Genomic DNA, 10,455 nt, shown 5'->3' with positions numbered 1-10,455 from the left:
ATACCATGTTATTAGTACTGTTATTGTTTTGTTATACCATGTTATTAGTACTGTTATTGTTTTGTTATACCATGTTATTAGTACTGTTATTGTTTTGTTATACCATGTTATTAGTACTGTTATTGTTTTGTTATACCATGTTATTAGTACTGTTATTGTTTTGTTATACCATGTTATTAATGTGTTATTACCGTTATGTGACATATGATTCCAGATGGAGCAGATCAAGAGGACTAACAAGATGTTCAGTAACGACTGTATCTTCCTGCGTAACACCCTCAACATCCCTGTGGTCTCAGAGAAGACCTCTCCCTTCAACGGCCTGTCTCTAGAGTCCCCTGACGGAGATCCCCAGGACCAGGACTTCAACCCCCTTTGTGTGGGGCAGGACAGGGACACTGAGGAGGACCCCTCGCCACCTCTGGCCCCTGGGGATAAGGACAGTAGTAGTTATAAACGGCCCCAGCCGGAAGAGCTGTCGGCTCAAGACTTCCTGCACAGACTGGACTTGCAGATTAAACAGTCAAAGCAGGCAGCACGCAGGCTCAAAGAAGAGGAAGTGAGGTAAGAGTTGGAATACGCCAATGTGGTGATGGCCAGTCACATGGGTTTCGTCCAAAATGGCACCTCACTCCATATTTACTACATTACTTTTTTAACAGGGCCAATTTATTTATTTGTATTTAAGCTTTATTTAACTAGGCAAGTCAGTTAAGAACAGATTCTTATTTACAGTGACGCCCTAACCCGGCCAAACCCTAACACGGACAACGCTGGGCCAATTGTGCGCCACCCTATGGGACTCCCAATCACGGCCGGTTGTGATACAGCCTGGAATCGAACCAGGGTCTGTAGGCTCTCGGGAGCCTATAGTGCGCTACTTTTGACCATAGCCCTATGTTCGGAATAGGGTGCCATTTGAAATAGTGCCCTATATAGGTAATAGTGTGCAATGTCAGATTTGCCCCTGGCACACTCAGTGAACCACATTGGTTGTCAACTCAGTTGTTCAATACATTCACCTTATCCCTTCTGCATATCACAAGACTTGTTCGCCTGCTAAGATAAAACCAATGAATCAGCTTGGGGTAGGTAACACAAATCCTCAAGTCTAACAAAGTGGTAGGAACTAGCAGTGGTTTTCAGACTAAAAATTCAGACTAGCAGTTGTCCTTTAGCCAACTCTTGTCTTCGTTAAAAGTTGCTTCGTCCAGGTGCATCACTCAAACCAGCAGTCAAATCAGCAGACTGCCTGTGAGCGAGACGTTGAGTCAGAAAGCTGCCCGTGGAAGTGTGACGTCCTGCTTACGCAGATGCAGGTGACGGATGCCTGTCGGATTCTGAGTTCCCCCTGGCCAGTGCCCCTCTCTCCTGGCCTGCGATTGGACCCTAGGGGAGTAGGGTCCGTCTAGGGGAGTAGGGTCCTTCTAGGGGGTAGGGTCCGTCTAAGGGAGTAGGGTCCGTCTAGGGGAGTAGGGTCCGTCTAGTGGAGTAGGGTCTCTCTAGGGGGATAGGGTCCGTCTAGGGGAGTAGGGTCCTTCTAGGGGGGTAGGGTCCATCTAGGGGGGTAGGGTCTCTCTAGGGGGATAGGGTCCGTCTAGGGGAGTAGGGTCCGTCTAGGGGAGTAGGGTCCGTCTAGGGGAGTAGGGTCCGTCTAGGGGAGTAGGGTCCGTCTAGGGGAACAGGGTCCGTCTAGTGGAGTAGGGTCCGTCTAGGGGAGTAGGGTCCGTCTAGTGGAGTAGGGTCTCTCTCGGGGGTAGGGTCTCTCTAGTGGAGTAGGGTCCGTCTAGGGGAGTAGGGTCCGTCTAGTGGAGTAGGGTCCGTCTAGTGGAGTAGGGTCCGTCTAGTGGAGTAGGGTCCGTCTAGGGTCTCTCTCGGGGGGTAGGGTCTCTCTAGTGGAGTAGGGTCCGTCTAGGGTCTCTCTCGGGGGGTAGGGTCTCTCTAGTGGAGTATGGTCCGTCTAGGGTCTATTTGGAATTCAGCATAAGTCAGGCCTGAGCTTGTCTCGCTGACTATGCGTGCTGAGACACAGTCACGTCTGTGAAGATCGGCAAGTTGGCTGGCACACTAACGCACGCACTCTCTCCACACACACACGCACACATACTATTTAAGTTCGAGGAACTGCCAAGTCAGTCCTGAGTCACGCTGGCAGCAGCTGCGGTCTCTCCCTGGCTTGGCCAGGGGCTGTATCCACAAAGTGTCTCAGAGTAGGAGTGCTGATCTAGGATCAGTTTAGCCTTTTAGATCACAGGGAATAAGGCTTACCATATGCTTCCCAGTTGAAACAGTTCCTGCATATATTGTGACTACATGTTGTATCATTCTGGTTAGTTTTGGTGTTCTGCAGCTTTTTTCCGTCTGTTTGAACACACAGCGTTTTTTCTTCTGTAGCTGAAGTCTACGATCCTTCGTCAGTGATTGGTCAGCAGTGCGGATTCTTCAATTAAGTGTTTGTTGTCATTCGATGACAGGGAACTAGTTTTCATGCACATTTTGTTCACTTGAGAAATACTGTATCTTAGATGTAAAATTGTGCGACTGAGACCTCGGCAAAAACGTCAACTAAGACATCTGTAATTAATTTAATCTTAATTCTGACTATTTTGAGGAAGTGCACTTGCTGCTACAGTGTGTGTACTTGCTGCTACAGTGTCTCAAGAGGGACAAATGGTAATATTGATGCTTTTCTTGTTTTTAAAGTGAAGGTATTTTAAGGGAGTATGCAAGAACAGACGTTCACTTGGCCTAGCTGAGTTCTGCTAGGAGCAAACCCAACCTATGTATTTGGACGACTTTAGATTGCCTGTAAAGGGGAACTGACCCTATAGCACCATGCCTACTCTGAGAATGTTGATACCTACTGCCCCGGAGGGTTGATACCTACTGCCCAGGAGGGTTGATACAGTGCCTTGCGAAAGTATTCGGCCCCCTTGAACTTTGCGACGTTTTGCCACATTTCAGGCTTCAAACATAAAGATATAAAACTGTATTTTTTTGTGAAGAATCAACATCAAGTGGGACACAATCATGAAGTGGAATGACATTTATTGGATATTTAAAACTTTTTTAACAAATCAAAAACGGAAAAATTGGGCGTGCAAAATTATTCAGCCCCTTTACTTTCAGTGCAGCAAACTCTCTCCAGAAGTTCAGTGAGGATCTCTGAATGATCCAATGTTGACCTAAATGACTAATGATGATAAATACAATCCACCTGTGTGTAATCAAGTCTCCGTATCAATGCACCTGCACTGTGATAGTCTCAGAGGTCTGTTCAAAGCGCAGAGAGCATCATGAAGAACAAGGAACACAACAGGCAGGTCCGAGATACTGTTGTGAAGAAGTTTAAAGCCGGATTTGGATACAAAAAGATTTCCCAAGCTTTAAACATCCCAAGGAGCACTGTGCAAGCGATAATATTGAAATGGAAGGAGTATCAGACCACTGCAAATCTACCAAGACCTGGCCATCCCTCTAAACTTTCAGCTCATACAAGGAGAAAACTGATCAGAGATGCAGCCAAGAGGCCCATGATCACTCTGGATGAACTGCAGAGATCTACAGCTGAGGTGGGAGACTCTGTCCATAGGACAACTATCAGTCGTATATTGCACAAATCTGGCCTTTATGGAAGAGTGGCAAGAAGAAAGCCATTTCTTAAAGATATCCATAAAAAGTGTTGTTTAAAGTTTGCCACAAGCCACCTGGGAGACACACCAAACATGTGGAAGAAGGTGCTCTGGTCAGATGAAACCAAAATTGAACTTTTTGGCAACAATGCAAAACGTTATGTTTGGCGTAAAAGCAACACAGCTGAACACACCATCCCCACTGTCAAACATGGTGGTGGCAGCATCATGGTTTGGGCCTGCTTTTCTTCAGCAGGGACAGGGAAGATGGTTAAAATTGATGGGAAGATGGATGGAGCCAAATACAGGACCATTCTGGAAGAAAACCTGATGGAGTCTGCAAAAGACCTGAGACTGGGACGGAGATTTGTCTTCCAACAAGACAATGATCCAAAACATAAAGCACAATCTACAACGGAATGGTTCAAAAATAAACATATCCAGGTGTTAGAATGGCCAAGTCAAAGTCCAGACCTGAATCCAATCGAGAATCTGTGGAAAGAACTGAAAACTGCTGTTCACAAATGCTCTCCATCCAACCCCACTGAGCTTGAGCTGTTTTGCAAGGAGGAATGGGAAAAAATGTCAGTCTCTCGATGTGCAAAACTGATAGAGACATACCCCAAGCGACTTACAGCTGTAATCGCAGCAAAAGGTGGCGCTACAAAGTATTAACTTAAGGGGGCTGAATAATTTTGCACACCCAATTTTTCAGTTATTGATTTGTTAAAAAAGTTTGAAATATCCAATAATTGTCGTTCCACTTCATGATTGTGTCCCACTTGTTGTTGATTCTTCACAAAAAAATACAGTTTTATATCTTTATGTTTGAAGTCTGAAATGTGGCAAAAGGTCGCAAAGTTCAAGGCGGCCGAATACTTTCGCAAGGCACTGTACCTACTGCCCCGGAGGGTTGATACCTACGGCCCCGGGGGGTTGATACCTACGGCCCCGGAGGGTCGATTACCTACTGCCCCGGAGGGTCAATACCTACTGCCCCGGAGGGCCGATACCTACTGCCCCGGAGGGCCGATACCTACGGCCCCGGAGGGCCGATACCTACGGCCCCGGAGGGCCGATACCTACGGCCCCGGAGGGCCGATACCTACGGCCCCGGAGGGCCGATACCTACGGCCCCAGGTCTCTAAGGAGACCATAACCTGATCAACTTACAGCTGGGCAGCATTATGGTTCAGTGCTCTGTGATTTAACAGCTATGTTACAGGATTTAGAGGAAATGTCATGGTTTCCTTGAAGTGAAACTGGTTTAAACGGGCAATCTGGGTTTAGAAAACAACAAGCCGTCACCCTGACACTTGTTTTGGTTAACAGTTGAGGGATGCGGCTGGAGAAATGTAACCACTCTCAAAATGTTTCATACAGAGCTATGGATGAAGGAGAAATCTAGTTTTAATATAGTTTTGAAGCTATGGAGTAAAGCAAGCTTTACATGATCTGAGACTTGGTAGTGGAAACTGGGTTAGATGTTCTGCAGCTGAGTACAGTTCTAGTTGGTAACAGGCAGTCTGTGCTGTCACTCTGAGACACACACACCTGCTGGTCTAATTGGATTGTGGGTTGCCGTGGTGCCTGAGGGAGTCTGAATAATGGATGAACAATGCTCTGGGAGCAGTATGGTGCTCAGGACACAGCAGCAGGCTGACCTAATCACCAATATCTAATGGTTACGGTGAAAGAAGCTTCCTCTCCTTGTCACCTCCACCTCTCCTTCATCTCTACCTCTCCTTCATCTCCACCTCTCCTTCCTGTCCATCACTCCTTCCTGTCCACCTCTCCTTCATCTCCATCTCTCCTTCATCTCCACCTCTCCTTCCTGTCCATCACTCCTTCCTGTCCACCTCTCCTTCATCTCCATCTCTCCTTCCTGTCCATCACTCCTTCCTCTCCACCTCTTTTTCACCTCCACCTCTCTTTCCTCCACCTCTCTTTCCTCTCCATCTCTCTTTCACCTCCACCTCTCTTTCCTCTCCACCTCTATTTCCTCTCCACCTCTCTTTCCTCTCCACCTCTTTTTCCTCTCCACCTCTCTTTCCTCTCCACCTCTCTTTCCTCTCCACCTCTCTTTCCTCTCCACCTCTCTTTCCTCTCCACCTCTCTTTCCTCTCCACCTCTCTTTCCTCTCCACCTCTCTTTCATCTCCACCTCTCTTTCATCTCCACCTCTCTTTCATCTCCACCTCTCTTTCCTCTCCACCTCTTTCCTCTCCACCTCTCTTTCACCTCCACCTCTCTTTCCTCTCCACCTCTCTTTCCTCTCCACCCCTCTTTCACCCCCACCTCTCTTTCCTCTCATCTCTCTTTCCTCTCCATCTCTCTTTCCTCTCCATCTCTCTTTCCTCTCCACCTCTCTTTCACCTCTACCTCTCTTTCCTCCACCTCTCTTTCACCTCCACCTCTCTTTCCTCTCCACCTCTCTTTCCCCTCCACCTCTCTTTCACACCCACCTTTCTTTCACCTCCATCTATCTTTCACCTCCACCTCTCTTTCACCTCGACCTCTCTTTCCTCCACCTCTCTTTCCTCTCCATCTCTCTTTCCTCTCATCTCTCTTTCCTCTCCAGCTCTCTTTCCTCTCCACCTCTCTTTCACCTCCATCTGTCTTTCACCTCCACCTCTCTTTCACCTCCATCTCTCTTTCACCTCCATCTCTCTTTCCTCTCCATCTCTCTTTCCTCTCCACCTCTCTTTCCTCTCCATCTCTCTTTCACCTCCACCTCTCTTTCCTCTCCACCTCTCTTTCACCTCCACCTCTCTTTCACCTCCACCTCTCTTTCACCTCCACCTCTCTTTCACCTCCACCTCTCTTTCACCTCCACCTCTCTTTCCTCCACCTCTCTTTCCTCTCCACCTCTCTTTCACCTCATCTCTCTTTCACCTCCACCTCTCTTTCACCTCCACCTCTCTTTCACCTCCATCTCTCTTTCCTCCACCTCTCTTTCCTCTCCAACTCTCTTTCCTCTCCATCTCTTTCCTCTCCACCTCTCTTTCACCTCCATCTCTCTTTCACCCCCACCTCTCTTTCACCTCCACCTCTCTTTCCTCTCCACCTCTCTTTCACCTCCACCTCTCTTTCACCTCCACCTCTCTTTCCTCTCCACCTCTCCTCCCTGTCCATTTATCTGAAAACAGTCTAGGGGGGAAATTGCTTGGGTATGAGTTAGAAATGTCAGTGTTGGTAATTTGGGGTTTATGGTCCAAGCTCTACTGTAGACTATTGAGATGCAGCCCTATTAGGTCACATAGATCAGTCTGCAGATGGTTGAGGCCTCCTATCAGCTACTTATAGATCTGCCAGGAAAGAGAGAGGAGGAGAAGGCGGGAGAGTGTGTATCAGGGAAGCAATGACTAAATGAAGAAGGAGAGGAAAGAAAGCCAGGAAGAAAAAAGGATGTATGTTTGGCAGAAAGAAGGGAGAGAAGATGGAAGGTGCTAAGGAGTGATGGAGAGAAGATGGAAGGGGCTAAGGAGTGATGGAGAGAAGATGGAAGGGGCTAAGGAGTGATGGAGAGAAGATGGAAGGTGGTAAGGAGTGATGGAGAAAAGATGGAAGGTGGTAAGGAGTGATGGAGAGAAGATGGAAGTGGCTAAAGAGTGATGGAGAGAAGATGGAAGGGGCTAAGGAGTGATGGAGAGAAGATGGAAGGTGGTAAGGAGTGATGGAGAGAAGATGGAAGGGGCTAAGGAGTGATGGAGAGAAGATGGAAGGGGCTAAAGAGTGATGGAGAGAAGATGGAAGGGGCTAAGGAGTGATGGAGAGAAGATGGAAGGGGCTAAGGAGTGATGGAGAGAAGATGGAAGGGGCTAAAGAGTGATGGAGAGAAGATGGAAGGGGCTAAGGAGTGATGGAGAGAAGATGGAAGGTGGTAAGGAGTGATGGAGAAAAGATGGAAGGTGGTAAGGAGTGATGGAGAGAAGATGGAAGGGGCTAAGGAGTGATGGAGAGAAGATGGAAGGGGCTAAGGAGTGATGGAGAGAAGATGGAAGGGGCTAAGGAGTGATGGAGAGAAGATGGAAGGTGGTAAGGAGTGATGGAGAAAAGATGGAAGGGGCTAAGGAGTGATGGAGAGAAGATGGAAGGGGCTAAGGAGTGATGGAGAGAAGATGGAAGGGGCTAAGGAGTGATGGAGAGAAGATGGAAGGGGCTAAAGAGTGATGGAGAGAAGATGGAAGGGGCTAAGGAGTGATGGAGAGAAGATGGAAGGGGCTAAGGAGTGATGGAGAGAAGATGGAAGGGGCTAAAGAGTGATGGAGAGAAGATGGAAGGGGCTAAGGAGTGATGGAGAGAAGATGGAAGGGGCTAAGGAGTGATGGAGAGAAGATGGAAGGGGCTAAGGAGTGATGGAGAGAAGATGGAAGGGGCTAAGGATTGATGGAGAGAATCTGACAATTTTTTTGTTGTTGTAATAATGACAATTACAACAATACTGAATGAACACTTATTTTAACTTAATATAATACATCAATAAAATCAATTTAGCCTCAAGTAAATAATAATGCAAAAACAAAGTGTTGGAGAAGAAAGTAAAAGTGCAATATGTGCTAACGCTTCAGTTCCTTGCTCAGAACATGAGAACATATGAAAGCTGGTGGTTCCTTTAAACATGAGTCTTCAAAATTCCCAGGTAAGACGTTTTAGGTTGTAGTTATTATAGGAATTGTAGGACTATTTCTCTCTATACCATTTGTATTTCATTAACCTTTGACTATTGGATGTTCTTATAGGCACTTTAGTATTGCCAGTGTAACAGTATAGCTTCTGTCCCTCTCCTTGCTCCTCCCTGGGCTCGAAACAGCAACACAACGACAACAGCCATCATCGAAGTAGCGTTACCCATGCAGAGCAAGAGAAACAACCACCCCAAGGCTCCGATCGAGTGACGTTTGAAACACTATTAGCGGACGCTAACTAGCTAGCCATTTCACTTCGGTTACACCAGCCTCATCTCGGGAGTTGATAGAGAGTCATAAACAGAAGTCATAAACAGCGCAATGCTTGACACACAACGAAGAGCTGCTGGCAAAACTCACGAAAGTGCTGTTTGAATGAATGTTTACGCGCCTGCTTCTGCCTACCACCGCTCAGTCAGATACTTAGATACTTGTATGCTTGTTTGCTCAGCCAGATTATATGCAACGCAGGACACGCTGGTAATATCATCAACCATGTGTAGTTAACTAGTGATTATGATTGATTGTTTTTTATTAGATAAATTTAATGCCAGCTAGCAACTTACCTTGGCTTACTGCATTCGCGTAACAGGCAGTCTCCTTGTGGAGTGCAACGAGAGAGAGGCAGGTCGTTATCGCGTTGGACTAGTTAACTGTAGGGTTGCAAGATTGGATCCCCCGAGCCGACAAGGTGAAAATCTGTCGTTCTGCCCCTGAACAAGGCAGTTATGGATTTTTTTTTTTTTTTGAGGCAAGTCAGTTAAAGAACAAATTCTTATTTTTAATGTTAACTGCCTGTTCAGGGGCAGAACGACAGATTTGTACCTTGTCAGCTCGGGGATTCGAACTTGCAACCTTCCGGTTATTAGTCCAACGCTCTAACTACTAGGTGTGTGTGTGTGTGTGTGTGTGTGTGTGTGTGTGTGTGTGTGTGTGTGTGTGTGTGTGGATGAGTTTATATCTGTGTGGATGAGTGTATATCTGTGGGCGTGAGTGTGGATGAGGTGCGGAAAGTCTGCATGTGGTCAGTCCAGTTTAAGTGTGTTGATGTGTGTGTGCTAACGTGTGTGTTCTGTTTGTTCACAGGGACAGTGAAGAGGAATACACACTTCCTGTTTCATCATACCAGGAGATCTAAAGGACACAGTCGTTTACCTGAAGCCCTGATTAACACCCATCCACCTATCAAGCCTTCCTACCTTTCCCTTCCTGTATCTCTTTTACCAAACCATCACACTGTCATGTCTAAGTGTTTCAACTGAGGATTCATCCTTTGCCTTTTTAATATTAGTGTCATTATCATACGTTTTATTATTAGTATTCTTCTGGTTTTGTACTGTTCAACTGCTGTCAATCATCTGAACAGCAGGTAGTCTGTTACTATGACACTCATCCACTCACTACACGTCTACATGCTGCTGCTGTACAGAATAACTCTCTGGTCTGTGTATACCACACACACACATGCATACACAGGAAACACACAGGTGTGTGTGTTTGGGCGATTAGTTCGATACTGGCTTTTACCCTAACTCTGATGATCCAATCCCTCCTAGAATAGCATCAGTCCACCAGATGGATGGAGAAGCCTCTAGTATTACCTCCTCTTCCTCCTCCTCCTGTCTTCCTCCTCTTTTCCTCCTCTTTTCCTCTTTTCCTCCTCCTTCTCTTCCTCCTCTCCTCTCTTCTTCCTCCTCTCCTCCTCTTTTCCTCCTCCTCCTCCTCTCCTTCTCCTCTCTTCCTCCTCCTCCTCCTCTGCTCCTCTCTTCCTCCTCCTCCTCTGCTCCTCTCTTCCTCCTCCTCCTCTCCTTCTCCTCTCTTCCTCCTCCTCCTCCTATGCTCCTCTCTTCCTCCTCCTCCTCCTCTGCTCCTCTCTTCCTCCTCCTCCTCCTCTGCTCCTCTCTTCCTCCTCCTCCTCTGCTCCTCTCTTCCTCCTCCTCCTCTGCTCCTCTCTTCCTCCTCCTCCTCTCCTTCTCCTCTCTTCCTCCTCCTCCTCCTCCTCTGCTCCTCTCTTCCTCCTCCTCCTCCTCTGCTCCTCTCTTCCTCCTCCTCCTCAGTGTTTGAAACTAGGCTGCTTCCATAATGGCAGCCTATTTATACCCCACATTGTGTGCATCCCAAATGGCTCCCTATTCC

The 10,455-nt window shown here is 47.1% G+C and overlaps 1 protein-coding gene across 1 annotated transcript in view; it reads left to right on the top strand.

Moving 5' to 3' along the window:
- The window catches only part of LOC139384818 (lysM and putative peptidoglycan-binding domain-containing protein 2-like), an 11,813-nt gene extending 1,747 nt beyond the window's left edge, over window positions 1-10,066 (top strand). The window contains exons 2-3 of the mRNA XM_071129711.1: window positions 215-564; window positions 9,406-10,066. Of these exons, the coding sequence (XP_070985812.1) occupies window positions 215-564; window positions 9,406-9,457 (402 nt within the window). The 3' untranslated portion in view covers window positions 9,458-10,066. The remainder of the gene's footprint in view (window positions 1-214; window positions 565-9,405) is intronic.
- Window positions 10,067-10,455: the final 389 nt, after the last annotated feature.

The sequence above is a fragment of the Oncorhynchus clarkii genome, chromosome 26 (assembly GCF_045791955.1).
Source record: "Oncorhynchus clarkii lewisi isolate Uvic-CL-2024 chromosome 26, UVic_Ocla_1.0, whole genome shotgun sequence".
NCBI lineage: Eukaryota > Metazoa > Chordata > Actinopteri > Salmoniformes > Salmonidae > Oncorhynchus > Oncorhynchus clarkii.
This window is presented reverse-complemented; position numbering and strand designations above follow the sequence as displayed.